Source organism: Panthera leo, chromosome F3, assembly GCF_018350215.1.
Source record: "Panthera leo isolate Ple1 chromosome F3, P.leo_Ple1_pat1.1, whole genome shotgun sequence".
Classification (NCBI taxonomy): domain Eukaryota; kingdom Metazoa; phylum Chordata; class Mammalia; order Carnivora; family Felidae; genus Panthera; species Panthera leo.
Window position 1 is genome coordinate 13,128,791 of NC_056696.1, and position 20,034 is coordinate 13,148,824.

At 35.6% G+C, this 20,034-nt stretch overlaps 1 protein-coding gene across 5 annotated transcripts in view; it reads right to left on the minus strand.

Annotated features, from left to right (window-relative positions):
• The window catches only part of KIFAP3 (kinesin associated protein 3), a 181,304-nt gene that overhangs the window by 148,414 nt on the left and 12,856 nt on the right, over positions 1–20,034 (minus strand). For 3 of the 5 annotated variants that reach the window (XM_042924555.1, XM_042924554.1, XM_042924556.1), the window contains exon 3: positions 307–438. In XM_042924555.1, coding sequence (XP_042780489.1) covers positions 307–438 — 132 coding nt within the window. Of the gene's footprint in view, positions 1–306; positions 439–5,142; positions 5,213–13,841; positions 14,103–20,034 lie in introns of those variants that run through there. The other 2 variants (XM_042924557.1, XM_042924558.1) reach the window with 2 other exon arrangements.

Consider the following 20,034-nt stretch of genomic DNA (forward strand, 5'->3'; position numbering starts at 1 on the left):
CTCTTTTATTTCTGATTTCACAAGTTGTAGTAGTTTATACTCTATTATATGCATTCACTAAATGGCATAAATTAGAAATGATATTTTTCAGCAACTTTCCACTATGCTTAGCTAAACATGATCTTCTCTGGAATAAATATACTCTGTATTTATAGTTTAATATGGTCTCTGCTTCACTAAGATGAAGTATGCCTAGAAGAAGGCCGAACCATTTGTAATCTATGCTGATTTAAATAACGTCAGATTTCTACACAGTTTACATAAAATTCACCACTTTCAAACTATGCACCAATGAAGAAAACTTACATCTTTTGGCATTCCTTTCGTTCTCCCAACATGGGATCACCCATCTCTCCAAGAATGGTAGCTTCCACTTCATACTGAACAATGAGTGCTTTTTCTGATGGATGTACATCAATATTTCCTCCTTTAACTTTCCTATAATATAAAATAAAAAAAGACATAGGTAGATTAAAAACTCACAAAATGTCCATGCTTTTTATCTAGTTTTTAGTTCTAAAGGCATGTGGGTCGGATTAACATACACATTTAAATTAGATTTACTTTTGACTTAGACCAAAAAATAACTTTTTCTCCAACTCTGTAAACTCTGTACTATACATATTTCTTGATCTTGCAGAAAGTACCTTAATAAATAGCTATACCTGGGAAAAAATACATTTACACAAAGAATCATGCTTATAGAAAATTTCCAAGTGAATAAAACAAGATGTTTTGGAGAGAAGAACCTCAAACAAAAATCAGTAATTCAAAAATAAAGTAGCTGCCCCCAAATTTGTATTAAAAAAAAAAAAAAAAACAACTGCCTAACAATTAGCCCATTAACTGGCTCACAGAATGACACGAAATTATCTAAACCACAATATTTATTACCTATCACTTTACATAAATATATACACTGCAGCATTAGTACCTAATCTTCAAAACACACTCAAATTACATAACAAAAAAACATTAAGAGGTTATGTTTTACAGTCCTGCATCTTCAAATTATGATGTCATTAGTAGTTTCCATAGAATGTTTCTATATACCTCATCCCCCAAGCTTCTAAAGTTATACAATGAATCTTTAGTTATAGTAAACCAATGACAAATTTATCACTACTTGTCACTTAGCCACATTAGAAGGTGATAAAACAAGTGATATTAAAAGAGATTAAGCAAAGAGAACAAGAAAAATTTCTCACTATAGTCAAAGTTGGCTAGTAGGATATTTTAGCCTGACAAGAAGGAACAGAAATATGACAATATCTTAAATTAAAATTCCAATGATTAGATACTCAATGCTCTTTCTTTAGTTAGAAATTAATGCCCTATTATGCATATTCTCAATGTAAGTTTTAAAATGATCTTTTCATCAGAATTATTTATGAAATATGGAATCTGTACTAGGACCATGACTAAAAGTCAAGTATAGAGATAGGGTAGGAAATCAAATACAATGCTGGAGTCTAGGTAGGTCAGCAACTACACTGACAGTAAGATGTACAGAACAAAGCTTGTGAGGAATTAAAGCAGCTAGAAACCAGGCAGGCCGGTAAAGATAATTAGGAAATTAGATACACACACATATATTAAACAGGATGGCATAGACTCCAAAAGGCAGGATAAATGGGTACAAGCTGAGGCTAGCAATCAAAAACTAAAGGAATCACAGGAATCAAAAGAACTAAGAAGAGTTAAAAAAAAAAATGAAAGAAAGAAAAAAGAAAAAAAAAGATGTACTATAGCAATCACTACAGAAAGCATCTTAATTATAGAACAAACTAGTTCCGTGCTTCCTCTTAAGATGGAGAGCAATCCCAGTTGTGAATTTCCTATACAGAAGGGGGTAACCACTGTATCCAATTCAATGAAGACAATTATAAGGATAAAACACAAGTGCAATCCTAAGAGTAGTCCCCTACCACCACTTGCACAGCCGGTCTTCTACAGGTAAAGAAAAGCGTAATTGTCTTCTGGTCTGATATCATGCATTTCTCAAAGAAATCAAATTGATCAAAGAATCTCACCACTCCGTTCTTGTTTTTGTTTTTGTTTGCTTTTTTGTGTGCATGTATGTTTTTAAAAAGTATGTTCATTAAGTTTTTTAATAGCTTCTTTATCACTAAAGCAAGTTATGTTTTTATAGGAAAAGTAGAACACAGAAATTGCAAAGAAAAAAATAAACTCAAAAACCTGGAAGAAACCAATTGTTACAATTTTAGCACATATACATTCAGGTATTTTTTTAATTCATGTATAAATAATAGAGTGGCAGCTCTAGAAGTTCTTTATAGGAGAGGCTTAATTAAGGGTGGCAATTTGGTAGGGTTGAAACTACACTGAATAGCACTTTACATAAGAGTAATACAAGTTATTAATTGCTTATATAACCTGGGGGCTGATGGAAATTATGGATAAACCCCTTGCCTGTTCTCCTTGGCATTGTGGCTGAATATATAAGATACGTATATTAAAACTAATCCCTCATTATACTGTTTAGTAACACATTTAAAACTTACTATGGGTGCCTGGGTGGCTCAGTTGGTTAAGCATCTGACTCTGGATTTGGGCTCAGGTCCTGATCTCACAGTTCATAAGACTGAGCCCCACCTCAGGCTCTGCAATGACAGCGTGGAATCTGCTTGGGATTCTGTCTCTGTCTCCCTCTCTGCCCCTCCCCCAGTCTAATGCATGCATTCGCACTCTCTCTGTCAAAATAAATAAATAAAAAAAAGAAGAAAACCTGTATGAAGAATAAAGTCACCAAGAAAAAAAGAGAGAGGACTCAAATAAAGTCATAAACAAAAGAACAAACATTTACAACTGATCACACAGAAATACAAAGGATCACAAGAAACTTAGCAATTAATTATACACCAACAAATGTAAAAACATAGAAGAAATGGGTAAAATCCTAAAAACCATACAATCTGCAAAGATCAAATCATAAAAAAACAGAAAATATGAACAGACCAATTACTAGTAAGCCACTGAATCAGTAATCAAAAATGTCCCAATAAACAAAAGTCTACACTCAACTGCTTCACTGGTTAATGCTACCAAATATTCAAAGAATTAATGACAATCATTCTCAAACTCTTCCAAAAAACAGAACAGGAGGGAATACTTACAAACTCATTTTATGAGGTCAGCATTACCGTTACACCAAAACCAGACAAGAACACCAAAAAAAAAAAAAAAAAAATTACAGGCTAATACCCAAAAGGAACACAGATGCAAAAATTTTCACAAAATACTAGCAAACCAACTCAAGTTTACATTAAAAGCATCAAGTTTACATTAAAAGCATCACACATCATGATCAAGTGGGATTTATTTGAGGGATGCAAGGATGGTTCAATAAATGGAAATCAATCAATACACTACATTAACAAAATGAAGTATAAAAGTCATACGATTATCTCAACAGATGCATAAAACATTTGACAATGTTCAATATCCATTTATGATAAAAACTGCCAACAAAGTGAATATACAGGGAATGTACCACAACACAATAAAGGCCATATATAATAAATACACAGCTAACATCATACTCGACAGTAAAAAACTAAAAGCTTTTCCTCAAAGACCAGGAACAAGGCAAGGATGCCCACTCTTACCACTTCTATTCAACACAGTATTAGAAGCCCTAGCCAGAGTAATTTGTCAAGAAAAAGAAATAACACGCATCCAAATCAGAAAGCAAGAAGTAAAACTGCCACTATTGGTGGATGACATGATATTATTATAGAGAAAACTCTAAAGACCCCACACACAAAAAAACTGGAGCTAATAAACTGAAGAAAGTTGCAGGTTAAAAAAAACCAACATTAAAAATCAGTTGCATTTCCATACACTAATAATGAACTATCTTAAGAGAAATTAAGAAAATATTCCCATTTACAATTACATCAAAAAGAATAAAATATCTAGAAATAAATTTAACCAAGGTCTTTAACCAAGACCTATACCCTGAAAACTATAAGATATTGATGAAAGAAAGTGAACACAAATAAATGAAAAGATATTCCAAGTTTATAGACTGAAAGAATTAATACCGATAAAATGTCCATATCACCCAAAGCAATCTACAAATTCAAGGCAACCCCTATCAAAATCCCAATGGCCTTTTTTCACAGAAATTGAACAAACAATCCTAAAATTTGTATGGAGCCACAAAAGACCCTGAATAGTCAAAGCAATCTTGAGAAAGAAGAACAAAGCTAGAGGCCTCACATTTTCTGGTTTCAAAATATATTACAAAGTTGTAATCAAAACAGTATGGTATTTGCATAAAAAAAGACACATATATCAACAGAATACATAGCCCAGAAATAAACTGACACATATATGGCCAATTAATTCACAACAAAGGAGCCAAGAATACACAATAGGGAAGGACAGTCTCTTCAATAAATGGCATTTAGAAAACTGGACAGCTACGTGAAAAAGAATGAAACTGGACCATTATCTTACACCATATACAAAAATTAATTCAAAATGGATTAAGAGTTGAACATAAGACCTAAAACTATAAAACTCCTAGAAGAAAATAAGGACAGTAAGCTTCTCACCATAGATCTTGGCAAGTTTTTTTTGACACCAAAAGCAAAGGCAGTAAAAACAAAAATAAATAAGTGGGCCTAAGTCGAACTAAATATCTTCTTCCCAGCAAAAGAAAAAAAAAATACAACTTATTAAGTGGGAGAATATATTTGCAATAATATGTCTGAGAATGGGTTAATACCTAAAATATACAAAGACATCACAGAGCTCAATAGAAAAAAAAGAAAAAGAAAAAAAGAAAGAAAAAGGAAAAAATGCCAATCTGGTTAAAAAATCAGCAGAGGATGTGAATAGGCATTTTTTTCTAAGAAGACATACAGATGGCCAACAGGTACATGAAAAGATGCTCAATATCTCTACTCATAAATGAAATGCAAATCAAAACCACAATAAGGTATCACCTCATACCTGTTAAAATGGCTATTATCAAAAAGACAAGAAATAGACAGTGTTGGCAAGAATGTGGAGAAAAGGGAACCCTACTACACTGTTGATGGGAATGTAAATTAATGCAGCCACTATGGAAAATCGTATAGAGGTTTTTCAAAAAACTGAACACAGACCTACCATATGATCCAGCAAACCCATTTCTGAGTGTTTATCCAAAGGAACTAATTCTAAGAGATATATAGTACACACCCCCATGTTCACTGCAGTATTATTTATAACAGCCAATACAAAGAAGCAACCCAAGTGTCCATCATAAAGAAAATGTGGTGTATGTACGTGTATATGTGTAAAATCTTGCCATTTGTGACAACATGGATAGACCTTGAGAGCATTATGCTATACGAAATAAGTCAGAGAGAGACAGACAAATTCTTTATGATCTCATTTGTACGTGTAATCTAAGAACAAAACAAACCCAAACTCACAGATACACAGAACATATTGGTAGTTGCCAAAGGCAGGGGGTGGCAGCTGGAAAAACAGGTGAAGGTGGTCAAAGGCACAAATTTCCAGTGATAAAATAAATAAGTCCTGGGCACCTGGGTGACTCAGTCGGTTAAGCATCCAACTACTGATTTCAGCTCAGGTCATGATCTCATCACATCATGCTAAGCATGGAGCCTGCTTAAGATTCTCTTTCTCAGGGGCGCCTGGGTGGCTCAGTCGGTTAAGCGTACGACTTCAGCTCAGGTCACGATCTCGCGGTCTGTGAGTTCGAGCCCCGCGTCAGGCTCTGGGCTGATGGCTCGGAGCCTGGAGCCTGCTTCCGGTTCTGTGTCTCCCTCTCTCTCTGCCCCTCCCCCGTTCATGCTCTGTCTCTCTCTGTCTCAAAAATAAATAAACGTTAAAAAAAAAAAAAAAAAGATTCTCTTTCTCTCCTCCTCTGCCCTTCTCCCCCATTTCTGAACTCTCTCTAAGATAAGATAAGGCCCGGGGATATAACGTACAGCATGGTGACAATAGTTAATAACAAGGTATTGTACACTTGAAAATTGCTAATAGACTAAATCTTAAAAGTTCTCATCACAAGAAAAAAACATTATTACTATGTGGTAATGGGTGTTAACTAGACTTATTGTGGTGATCATTTCACAAGTGTATTGTGATATGCACCTGAAACTAATATAATGTTATGTCTATTACAGCTCAATAAAAGATTTCAAATCAATAACTTGATTTTACACCTTAAGGAACCAGAAAAAGAATAAACTAAACCACATGCTTGTAGAAGGTAGGAAATCATAAAGACAGATTAAACAAATAGAGAATACATATGCAAAATAAAAAAAATCAAAAGTTGCTTCTTTGAAAAATTCACAAAATTGGCAAACCTTTAGTTAAGAAAAAAAAGAGAGAAGAGTGAAATTACTACAATCGGAAATTAAAATGGGATACTATTGACCTTACAGAGATAAAAAGAATACTATAAACTATTGTAAGCCAACAAATTAGATAATCTAGATGAAATGGACAAATTCCTAGAAATAAACAAACAACATAAAGTCAAAAGAAAGAGAAATTCTGAATAGACCTATATAGTAAATAAAGAAATTCAGGGGCGCCTGGGTGGCTCAGTCGGTTAAGCGGCCGACTTCGGCTCAGGTCATGATCTCGCGGTCCGTGAGTTCAAGCCCCGCGTCGGGCTCTGTGCTGACAGCTCAGAGCCCGGAGCCTGTTTCGGATTCTGTGTCTCCCTCTCTCTGACCCTCCCCCATTCATGCTCTGTCTCTCTCTGTCTCAAAAATAAATAAACGTTAAAAAAAAAATTAAAAAAAAAAAAAAAATAAAATAAAATAAAAAAAAAAAAAGAAATTCAATCAGTCATCAAAAACTTCCAAACAAAGAGAAGTCCAGGATCAGATGACTTCACTGGTGATTTCTACCACAGATCCAAAGAAAAATTAACACCAATCCTTCTTAAATGCCTCTGAAAAATAGACCTCATTCTATGAGGTCAGCATTACTCTGTTACCAAAGTGAGACAAACACACCACAAAAATAGAATATCTCTTATAAATATCTTATATAAAGAGATGGAAATCAATATCCTTCATGAATATAGATGCAAAAGTCCTCAAAATACTAACAAACACTATGCAGCAGCATATTAAAAGATTACAAGCCAAGACCAGGTAGGTTCTATCCTAGGAATGCAAAGAAGTTATACATATGAAAAACAATATAATACACCACATTAATAAAATGAAGGAAAAATGTACATGATTATTCCAATTGATGCAGAAAAAGCATTTGACAAAACCTAACACCCTTTCAAATAAAAGCATTCAATAAATTAGGAATATAAGAAAAGGGCATATATGAAAAACCTACAGCTAATAATATACTCAATAGTAAAAGAATAAAAGCTTTCCTTTAAGAATAGGAACAAGATAAGTATGCCTACATTCATCCACTTTTTTTTTTAAGTTTATTTATTTATTTTGAGAGTGAAAGAGAGCATAAGCAGTGAAGGGGCACAGAGAGAGGGACAGAGAATCCCAAGCAGGCTCTGTACATGGGGCTTGATCTCACGAACCGGGAGATCATGACCTGAGCCAAAATCAAGAGTCCGACACTCAACTGATTGAACCACCCAGGCGCCCTGCTGTCATCCATTTCTATTCAACATACTACTGGAAGTTCAAGCCAGAGCATTGACATATAGAAAAGAAATAAAAGCATCCATATTGGAAAAGAAGTAATACTATATCTGTGGATGACATGACCTCATATGTTGAGAACTGCTAATCACAGTAAATTCAGCAAATTTGCAGATCACACTACAAACACACAAAAAAAATCAGTTGCATTTCTATATACTAGTAATGAAAATGCCAAAAAGGAAGTTAAAAAAACAATTCCACTTACAATCAAAAGGAATAAAATACTAACAAATTTAAGCAGAGAGGTGTAGCACTTAGTGAAACTACAAAACATTGCTGAAAGAAATTAATAAGAATTAAATGGACAGATATCCCTTGTTCACAGATTGATAACTTAATAGTGTTAAGATGGCAATACTTCCCAAAGTGATCTACAGATTTAATACAATCCCTATCAAAATCCCAAAAGCCTCTTTTAGGGATCCTAAAATTCATATGGAAACACAAGGGACCCTGAGTAGCCAAAACAATCCCAAAAAAGAACAAAGGTGTTAAGACATACTTTCCAATTTCAAAATACACTACAAAGCTACAATAATCAAAACAGTGAAGTAGTAGCATAAAAACATAGAGATCAATGAAGGAGAATGGAGTCCAGAAATAAACCCCTACATCTACCATAAATGGATTTTCAACAAAGGCAGCAAGACCTTTCACTGGGGAAAGAATGATCTCTTTAACAAATGGTGCCAGGACAACTGGATATCCACACGTAAAAGAATGAAATTGGACCCTTACTTTATATCACACTATTAACTCAAGATGGATTGAAAACAAATTTGAGAGCTGAAACTACAAAACCCTTAGAAAACAAAGAGGCAAATATTCATGACTTTGGATTTGGCAATGTTTTTTTAAAATTAATTTTTAAATTTTAATTCCAGTATAGCTAACATACAGTGTTATATTAGTTTCAGGTGTATGATATAGTGATTCAATAATTCTATACATTACTCAGCACTCTTCTATAAGTATACTCTTTAATTCCCATTACCTATTTCACCTACCTCCCCTCTGGTAACCATCAGTTTGTTCTCTATATTTAAGTGTTTTTCTCAATTTGTTTCTTTTCCTTTGTCATTTGTTTTGTTTCTTAAATTCCACATATGAGAGAAATCATATTGTATTTGTCTTTCTCTGACTGACTTATTTCACTTAGCATTATACTCTCTAGATCCATTAGTGATGTTGCAAATGGCAAGATTTTATTCTTTATGGCGGAATATTTTATTATAGATATACCTATATAATAATATTCTATATATATACACACACATATGCAATATATCTAAATACATATACTGCCTCTCCTTTATTCATTCATCTGTTAGTGGACACTGGGGCTGCTTCTATAATTTGACTATTATAAATAATGTCGTGATAAACATAGGGTGCATCTATCCCTTTGAATTAGTGTTTTTGTATTTTTTGGATAAACACCTAATAGTGCAATTACTGGATCTTAGGGTAGTTCTATTCCTAACTTTTTGAGGGACCTCATACTGTCTTCCACAGTGGCTAAACCAGTTTGCATTCCCAACAAAAGTGCACAAGGGTTGCTTTTTTTCCACATCCTCACCAACACCTGTTGTTTCCTGTGATTTTGATTTCAGCCATTCTAAAAGGTGTGAGATGATATCTTATTGTGGTTTTGATTTGCATTTCCCTGATGATGAGTGATGAGCATCTTTTCATGTGTCTGTCGATCATTTGTATATCTTCTTTGGAGAAATGTCTGTTCATGTCTTCTTTATATATTTTGGATACTAACCCTTTATCGGATATGTTGTTTGTAATTATGTTCTGCCATTCAGTAGTCTGTCTTTAAGCTTTGTTGATTGTTTGCTTTGCTATGCTTTTTATTTTGCTACATGCAAAAGAATGAAACTGGACCACTCTCTGACACCATACACAAATGTAAATTCAAAATGGACTAAGGACTTAAACGTGAGATATTAAACCATAAAAATCCTAGAGTTAATTACGTGGTATAAAGGGTCCAATTTCATTCTTTTATGTGTAGATATCCAGTAATTTCTCTGACATCAGCCTTAGCAACATCTTTCTAGATGTCTCCTGAGGCAAGGGAAAGAAAGAAAAAATAAACTATTAGGCAATGGTTTCCAAAATAATGGTAGCAAAAGCAAGTAAATAAAAATTAAACTGGACTCCATCAAAATTAAAAACTTTTGCATAAGGAAGGACACTATGATGATAATGCAAAAACAATCACAGAGTGGGGCAAAATATTTGTAAATCATTTATGTGGTAAGAGTCTAGTATCTAGAATGTATAAAGAACTCATTTCCCCAAAGAAGATAAAGGCCAAGAAGCATATGAAAAGATACTCGATGTCACTAGTAACTAGAGAAATGCAAATAAAATCACAGATAGTACTTCGCATCCACTGAATGGCCAGAATGTAAATAAATAAATGAATAAATAAATAAATAACAACTGTTGGTGATGTCGAAAATTGGAACTCTCATACACTGCTGATGGGAATGTAAATGGTGCAGCCACTCTGAAAAAGTTTGGTGGTTCTTCAATAAGTTAAACACACAATTAGTACGTGACCCAGAAACAACTGGGTACGTACCAGAGAGTGAAAAAAGGTATTCAAAGTAAAACTAGTACAGGAATGTTCAAAACAGTTTTACTCACAGTAGCCAATAGATGGAAACAATCTAAATGTCTATCAATAGATGAATGGATAATCTACATGTGCTATATCCACACAATGAACTACCATTCAGCTATTAAATGGAATGAATTACTGCTGAATGCTAAAATGTGGATGAATGTTGAAAACATACTGTATAAAAAAAGGGCTTTAGGGACACCTGGGTGGCTCAGTCGGTTGGGCGTCTGACTTCGGCTCAGGTCATGATCTCACAGTTCATGAGTTCAAGCCCCGTGTCGGGCTCCATGCTGACGGCTCAGAGACTGGAGCCTGCTCCAGATTCTGTGTTTCTCTCTCTCTGCCCCCTCCCTGCTCATGCTCTGTCTCTCTCCCTCTCAGAAATAAACATTAAAAAAATTAAAAAAAAAAAAAAAAGAGCTTTACATGAAGGCCATCCACTGATTTTGCTTATGTACTTATAGCACTCACCATAAATACAATAGTTGCTTCTGATTATATATTAATTAAAGTCTGTATTCCTCACTACATTATAGGCACATAAAGGCAGAGAAAGTATATGTCATTCATCCAATACTTTATATCACTTGACTAAGTGACTTTTACATGGTAGAATTTCAAATAACTATTGAAGGAATGAATAAATGTCATTTACTCTTAAAATCCTTCAATGGTTCTCCACTGCTTTTACAAGTCTCAACTCTTTACTACGGTTTATAAGTCCAGTATGATTTGGCCCATTTTTCTTTGTAACCTCATTTTTACTTCATTTAATAACTATTTAGTGAGTACTTATGATCCAGGAATTGTGCTGTGTGCTGAGGATACAATGAGAAGTAAGATATATAGTTCCTTAGCCTTCTGAAGCTTACAGACCAGCAGGAAAGACAAACAATAATAATATGGTCATAAGAGTAAGTAAAGACAAGGTATTAGGTATCATGAGAACCTAGCAGGTATATCTGACCTGGATTGTGGACTGTGGGATGAAAAAAGGGCAGCTCAGGAAAGGCTTTCTGGAAAAAGTGACATTTAAGCAAAAACAGGAAAAATGAAGAGCGAGCTGGGTGAAGAATGGGGCAAGTTCCAGACAACAGGAAGGGCATTTGGAACCTTACACCAAAACACAGGAATCTAAAAGAAGTTATTTCTGTAAGGCTCAAGTATGAAATTACTGGGGGTGGGAGGGAGGCAGAGAGAGAGCTGAAAAGGTAGGTGCTCTAACTCTAAAAGCAATGGAGGGGTGCTTGGCTTGCTCAGTGGGAAGAGCACATGACTCTTGATCTCAGTGTCATGAGTTCGAGGCCCACGTTGAGAATAGAGATTATTTAAATAAACTTTCAAAAAAGTAAAAAGCAATGGAAAGCCATCAGAGGGTTTTAAGAGGAAGCAAAAAAATCACAAATAATTGTCTATTTTTGTGTATATCTGATTGAGGACATAAAATTTGTCTATTTAATCATTTCTCCAGTGACCAGAACTATGCTAGGCATATACCAGGTATTTTGTAAGTCTTCATTAAGTTTTACTGAATCAAAACAAAAAATCAAACTGTATTTGATTCTATAATCTACTACACATTTAAAGAAAGACTAGAAATTCCTCATGAAACCATGGAAATCGACTAATTAAAATTAGACTGAATCAATGAGAATGAAACTATGTTGCTGTACTGTTAAAAACAAAATGTGAAGGTAAAAATATTACAAAAGGAATACATAAATGTAATCATTATCAAAGAACCAATAATTAAAATGGAAGGTTCTGCCAAACATCATAAACCATCAGGCCTGTATGATTGTACGTCAGCTGCATATTTCTAATATGAATGCAGGCAACGCCACCTTTTAATTTACTTATATTGTCAAAATTAGGTGGAACTGAAAAGTGTATATTTCAACCTTTGCAACTTCTAATCTTATTTTACTTCAAGCATTATAGTGACTTGTTTGGTTTTATTTTTTGAACTTTAGATAACACGGCTTTTAAAAGAATAGATTGGGAATTTTGCCTAAGGGTCCATACAGGTACAAGAATCTAATAAAAACTCTATTTTGCCACAGTGTATTACATGAAAACAAACTGCTGGTATAATAGTAGCTCTTCACCTAGAACAATCTTGAATCTGAAGTTGAAAGAGAAAGAATTTACTATTTTCTTCTGTCACGAAATTTTCAATCAAGGTATTTTACAAGATCAATGTAGGCAAAATTCAGTGAGGAAATAAATACTGACTATATACTAGTTATGATTACATACTACTACAAAAATTTACTGATAAAGTCTTCTTATTTGACAGTTTCAGATATATTCATATACAATGAGAAAGGCAGGCAATATATGCCTCAGTCCTGCAAAGACCATGCAGTCAGTTGTAGGATTTTACAATTGTTTGAATCCCTTTTAAGAATTGATTAAAGTTTAGAAGATCTTCCTGTGATGATTAAGGCCATCCCAGGCCAGGATAAATATATTCAGTAAAAGCATATTATGACTTGAAATAACGCCACCACATTACATGGCATGTTTTATCTTTTAAAAGTATTTTCATATTTGGTCCACATATTTCTCATAAGGTAATATTTGCCCCATATTTAAATAAGGAAACTGTGTCCAAAAAAAAAAAATAATAATAATACATGTGACTCCCCCTGTGTATTTTACCCTGTCACTAACTGTGACTTAACTAATGGAGAAACAATGGAGAGTCCTACTTAAGATTGTTTTCTATTGGATCACTGCTAACTCTTGGTCCAATGACAGGTATCCTTTTTCATCAGGGATGACCTTATCTTTGACAGGAGTCAAATAAATAATCCCCAAAGACACAATTTTCTTTAAAGAGTAATTGATACTACAGATGTTGTTAAACTAAAGAAATTACGGCGTGCTGCAGGACAAGCTCCTGGACAAACCTCTTGATAATTATGAATCTCCTACAAAAAGTATACTATATACATGGCAGTCAAATGGATGAAATGATTGAGGAAAGCAGAAACAGGCTGGAAGGAACCATCTCAGCCCAGCCTCCCATAAAGTAAAAGCCATTTCTCTCTTCTTCATCGCTTCAAAACCCGATGGCAGTGAAGCCCAAACAGGAGACAGAGAGCAGAGGCACCAGAAGACTTCATTCTCAGGCTCCCAAGGGATTTATTCTACTACGGAAAAATGGGGAGTCCAAGTCGGGGTGGGGGGTCAGGAAGACGCGGTTTACACAGCCCTTCGCCCCTCTCCCGAGACGGATGTGGCAAGGAAACCATCTGCAATGCTGTCAGGGTCCCGCCGAGCCAGGTAAGAGGCTGGGGAGCCTCGCACCCCCGAAGGGCCCTTTCCTCTTTTCCCCAGTGCTCCTTTTCCCTTTCCTTTCCGTGACTCCCCTCCGCCTTACCCCCGGCTTCCACCTCTAAGATCCTAGCTTTGCCCACTGTCACCTCAAAGCCAACCCAAGGACCTCTAAGAATATCTTCAGGGCCTCGCAAGGAAGGTGGGACCGAGCCTCGGGGAGTGGTCACCTTTTGAGGTATCTGGCGTCCTCCCCTTGCATGGCGGCGGCGACGGTGGCGTGGGGAGGATGGGGGTATCTGAGAAAGCCGGCGGAGCTATTTCCGGGGACGGTGGCCCAAGTATCCCCACACCCAAAGGCGATGACAGTCCCGAGGCCTGCAAGGCGGGGCGGCGGTGGCGGCGCTGCGGTTACCACGGTGAGGCCGCCGGCTCCTCCCACAGCTCCCAGGCCCCAAAACACTGGAGGGACCCAGACCCGCCCAGAGCCGCCTCCGCCAGCCCCGCCTCAAGGCGCATGCGTCCGCTCCGGCGCGCCCGTGTGCGCAGGCTCAGTATGAGGCGCCGGCCCCTGGGACTAATCTGACGCACTCAGGAGCAGAGCGTGAAGGTTTCTGCGGCAGATTTCTGCGGGTGTGGTTCAGGAATGGCTCCCTGATTATCGCCCCCTTGAGGATGGAAATTGGAAGAGTCATCCCAGTCGGCCTACACGAAATTTCAGGTCCTAGCTTCAAATAAGAGAAAGGGAATCCATTAACCTTTTCATTAGTGAATGCAATAGAGCAGCTCAGCCCCCCGCTGATAACCTGTAAAGTGAGGTTTGCGTTTGGAGGCATTGTGGAAAAGGAAGTGCACTGATTGCACTGAGAAGCTCTATAATTTGTGGAGATGAGCTGACCTTCATATAAAATGAATACAATTAATATCACCTTTGATTCATTGCAAATCTGTGACTTCCACTTTGGTATTCTGAATCTAGAATGCACCACCCCCCACCACGCGGCCCAACAAACACACACACGCAAAAGAGCTCCTGAAATGCCAACTTCTGCTCTAATTATCCAAAGGTACTTTCGGAATTGTTTCCCCTGAGGCAGGCACCTGTTGGCAATGCAGGCCACAGGGAAGAAGAGCTGTTTTTGAACCTTAGCAAGTAAATGTCCCCTGCTTTCAGTTCTATGCCCATAGGGTCAGCTATCACATCTATGCAAATGACTTATGTTCATTTATTCAGTAAATATTAATTAAGGGTCAGCTTTGTGCCAAACACCAAACCACGGTCTAGGGTTACAAAGAAGACACCAACACTTCCTTTCCTCACCTGTGATCTTGTCACTTACTCTCTTCTAGTTATGTATTTTCTATCACCTTGGGCCATGTCTACACAGTTGTTTCATTGCTTTTCTCAAATGCAGTTAGTTGATACAGTACAGTGCATAGAATGTTAAATACAAGGACACAGTCCATACCTGCCAAGAGACATTATTTTTATTTGTCTACACATTCACACCAGCTACACTATTTCTGCCAGTGTTGTAGTCGTTCTCTTAGTCTTCCAGAGAAGAATACTTGGAGATAATTTTGACATCCTCGTCTGGATCATGTGCTCTTATTTAACTATCACAAAATTCTATGCTTTCTTTCTTCAAGATACTCCTGCAATCCAGCTTTTCTTCTCCATTCTCACTTCCATTCATCTATTTACTTCATACCCAGAACTGCACTTCTTTTCTAACAGGACTTCCTATCTTCTGGTTTATTTCCTAAATATTCATTCTGGAAATTGATATGAAATTTTACAAATCATCATTTATGTCTAGATTACCTTGAAACCCTCACAATACCTAAAATTGCCAGATCACAATAGCCGTTAAAATGCATGGATAATATAACAAGCATTCTTGCAACGTAAGCTTCTTGAGAGCAAAGATGATTTTTGCTGTGTTAACCTCTGTATCCTTAGAACAGCACCTGGCCCATAGTTGGCAATATATAAATATTTAGAGCTGGAAAAAAAATGCATATCGGAGCTTGGAAAAACAACAAGAATCTAAACAAAATGCCCAGAGGACAGAAAGGAAGATAGATAGATAGATAGATAGATAGAGCTGAAAATAAGATAAACCGAAACTGGGACTGAACTAGGGAGCTATTAGTCTGTAACAGGAAAAGTATAAGATGAGCCCGGGCATTTTATGCTTGCAGGTAAAGAAATACTCAAAGACTAATGGGATTGTGTCCAAAAGACACTGGTCAACTTTGGGGTAATTTATACCAAAAGGAATAACTGTGGTTGATTTAACACATTAATAAGAATCCAGGCGTCTATGATATTATGCAATGATTGATAGAAAAACAGAAAAACAAAATTTCATTTTCATCGAAGGCAACAACTACCTCAAATCCTTACTCTGAAAATTGGTAATTAAAGGGAAGAATTAAGCATTTGATTCACTTCTTCCCTAATCCATAAAAAAAAAAAAAAACAACCACCTATAATTTACCTCCCCTTGGTAGGCAAAATCTCTCTATATAAAATGCCACTAGTAACAGAGAACAATAATTGTAAATGGTTACTATTTTGCAAGCCCCAACAAATGATGGATTCACCTATACCTCATTGATTTATTACAAAATGATTTGAAATGTGGCAAAGTTTCACCCCACAGTTTACCTGATAATTCCAAAGGGGAAAAAAATGTTACTTTACATGGAGAGATCTGTCAGCATCATAAACAAATAAGCAGATAGCATCATTAATAGTGGCAGTATCTGATAGTATATGCAATAAAAACACAATAAATCATCCGTTAAGTATTCTTGCCAAAAATTAACCTTAATCTAACCAAACTGTTAGATCTCATATCCAGTAATAAATAATGAATATGATCCTGAAAAACAGAGAATATACTTAATTGGATATCAAGATATATTATAAGAAAATAATAATGACAAGCGTAGGAAGAGAACCCCAGGGGAACAAAACAGAGAACCAGACTTATGCATATATATAAATTTTAAGTATGAAACAAGTCCATTCTCAGATCATTATGGAAAAAATGTATTGTCAATAAATAATTTCGAAACAATTTGTTATGTACATATAACAAATTAAATTGGATGTCTACCTCATACCACATGCAAAAACTGATTCCACATTAAGCGCCCTGGGGCGGGGGGGGTTCAGTCGGTTCTTTAAGCATCTGACTTCGGCTTATGTCGGGATCTCACAACTCATGAGTTTGAGCCCCACATGGGGCTCTGTGGTCTCCTCACAAAGCCTGCTTCGGATTCTCTGTCTGCCTCTCTCTCGGCCGGTCGCGTGCACTCTCTCTCAAAAATAAACATTTAAAAACGAATTCCACATCCAATAAACCCTTAAATGTAAAAATCAAAACTTTAAAAACATTCAGAAGCAAATGTAAATTATTTTTTGACCTTCAGTTAAAGACATATTTTTTAAACAAGATACAGAAAACACTAAAATTGATAAATTCACTGCATTAAAATGAGTAATTTATGATTATCAACAAGACACCACAGAGAAAGTGAAAAGATAAACCAAAAAAAAAAAAAAAAAAGATACACCTAATTTGCATCACATAAAAACTAACACAGGATTAAATTAAGACTATTTGAAGATCGCTTATGAATAAAAAAGTAAAAGATAGACAACCTGATGGGGAACAATGGAGAAAGAAGATAAAGAGGAGATAGAAATAGCAAGAAAGAAACTAAACAAAGCAAGAAGAGTGCTCAACCTCAATGGTAGCTAGGAAGATGCCAGTTAAAGCCAGAATCAAAAATTAAGAAGTCTGAACGAATACACCAAGTGCTGGTGAAAGTGTGAAGCTGGAAATTGTTTACTAAATATTTCAGGGGTGAGTACATTGGGATTACCACTTGAGAATGAAATGTGTTGCATTGTTTTGTAAAGTTAAACAGGCATATACCCTAAATCGCTACAATTCTGCTCCTAGTTACATAGCTCAGAAAATTCTAGCACGTATGCACAATAAGGCTTGTTCTAGACTTATCAGAGCAGTATTGTGAATAATAGAAAAAGAAAAACCAAAAGAGAGCTCCAAAGTAATTTGGCAGGAGAATGGATGAATACATCTGAATCATTTGTATACAATACAAATTGTATATTATATGGTATTAAGCAGCAGAGAAAGTTTATGAACTAGAACTACACAAACCACGTGGATGAATATTAGAAACATTTTACTGAATGAAAAGAGCAAATTGCAGATTACATACAATATAACTTTTAAAATTTTTTCAGTATAACATATACAATAAAATGGATTCTTTTTGGTGTGCAGTTCTATGCGTTTTGATAAGTGCATAAGTCATGTAACCACTACACAATCAAAATATAACACAATTCTATCATCCTTTCAAGTTCCTTTGTGTTCGTTAGGATTCATCCTATTCCCCAACCCCAGATTCTGGTAAGTACTGATCTGTTTTCTGTTCCTACAACGTTTCCTTTTCCAGAATGTCATCTAAATATAATCGTATGTGATGTAGCCTTTTAAGCCTGATTTCTGCCACTCAGATAATACATTTGGGAGTCATCCATGTTGTGTTTCAGAAATTTATTCCTATTTGATTGTTAGGTAATATGTTACTTATGAATGTACTGCACTTTATTCATTTACTACTTTTGGGTTCTTTCTAACTTTTGGTGACTATGAATAAAAACACTATAAACATTTACATACAGGTTTTTGTGTGAGCCAAAGTTTTCTTTTCTCTTGCACAAACACCAAAGAATAAGACTGCTCAGTTTATGGCAAATATATGAATAACTCTACAAAATTGGCAAACCGTTTTCCAAAGTGGCTGGGCCATTTTGCATTCCCACCAATGACGGAGGAGTTCAGATTGACCCACATTCTCACCAGCACTTGGTTTTGTCAAGGTTTTTTGTTTGTTTGTTCACTGTAATCATCCTACCAGGTGTGTAGCCATTTGATTGAAGTTGTATTTCCATGGTGATAAATGGTATGAGCATCTTTCCATGTTCTTATTTACCATTTGTGTACCATGTTTGAAGTCTCTGTTCAAATACTTTGTTCATTTTTATGGTTTTGCTATATTGGTCAAACTGATCAGGGAGAGTGGCAGACAGAGATGGAGAGAAATTATTGATTTATGAAATGAAAGGCCATAATTGAGATTTTACAGGTATATATAAAAATGATAAGGAAACACTGTACATAAGTTTACACTGACAAATTCAACAACTTCAAATGGGCAAATATCTTGAAAGACACTTATTATAGACAAGAAGAAATAGAAAATGGTAACCCTATACTGTTAAAAATTTTGTAAATCTGAGTCTAGTTAACACACAATGTTATGTTAGTTTCAGGTGTATAACAGTGATTCTTCATGTCTATAAGTTATGCTATCCTCACAAGTGTAGCTGCCATGTGTCACCATATAATGCTGTTACAATACAATATTATTTATTTGAATCTTTTTTTTTCTTAGCTAAAGTTTTATCTATTTTGCTTATCTTTTCAAAAATCAGCTCATGGTTTTGTTGATTTAAAAAAATGTTTTTTTAATGTTTATTTCTGGGAGAGGGAGCAAGAGAGACAGAACATGAGCAGGGGAGGGGCAGAGAGAGACGGAGACACAGAATCAGAAACAGACTCCAGGCTCAGAGCTGTCAGCACAGAGCCCGATATGGGGCTTGAACCCACGGACAGCGAGATCATGACCTGAGCTGAAGTCAGACACTTAATTGCTGAATCGACTGGTGCCTCTTTGTTGATTTTTTTTCTATTGTTTTATCTAGTCTTTTTTTCTGCTTTGATCTTTGTTACTTTTTTTTCTTCTGTTCTCCTGTTTCTAGTTACTTGAGGTATAAGGTTAGGTTGTTTATTTAAGATTTTTCTTTTTTCCTGAAGTAGGCATTTATGAATATAAATTTCATTCTTAGTACTGCTTTTGCTGTATCCCATTCATTTTGGTATATTGTGTTTCTGTTTTCATTTGTTTCAAGATATTTTTTGATTTCCCTTTTGATTTCTTATTTGACCCATTAAGTTGTTCAGGACTGTGTTAATTTCCACATATTTGTGAATTTTCCAGCTTCCCTTCTGCTATTGATTTTTAATTTCATTACACTGTGAAGATACTAGATATGATTTCAGTCTTCTTAAGTTTATTAATACTTATTTTTTAACCTAACATGTGATCTATCCTGTGATCTATCATTCCTGGAGAATGAGACACGTGCACTTTAGAAGAATGTGTTCTCTGCTGTTGTCAGATGGAACGTTTTCTATATATCTGTTAGGCCCATTTGGTCTATAGTGTTGTCAAAGTCTACTGTTTTCCTATTAATTTTGTCTGGATTTTCTATCCATTATTGAAAGTGGGGTACTGATATTTCCTACTATT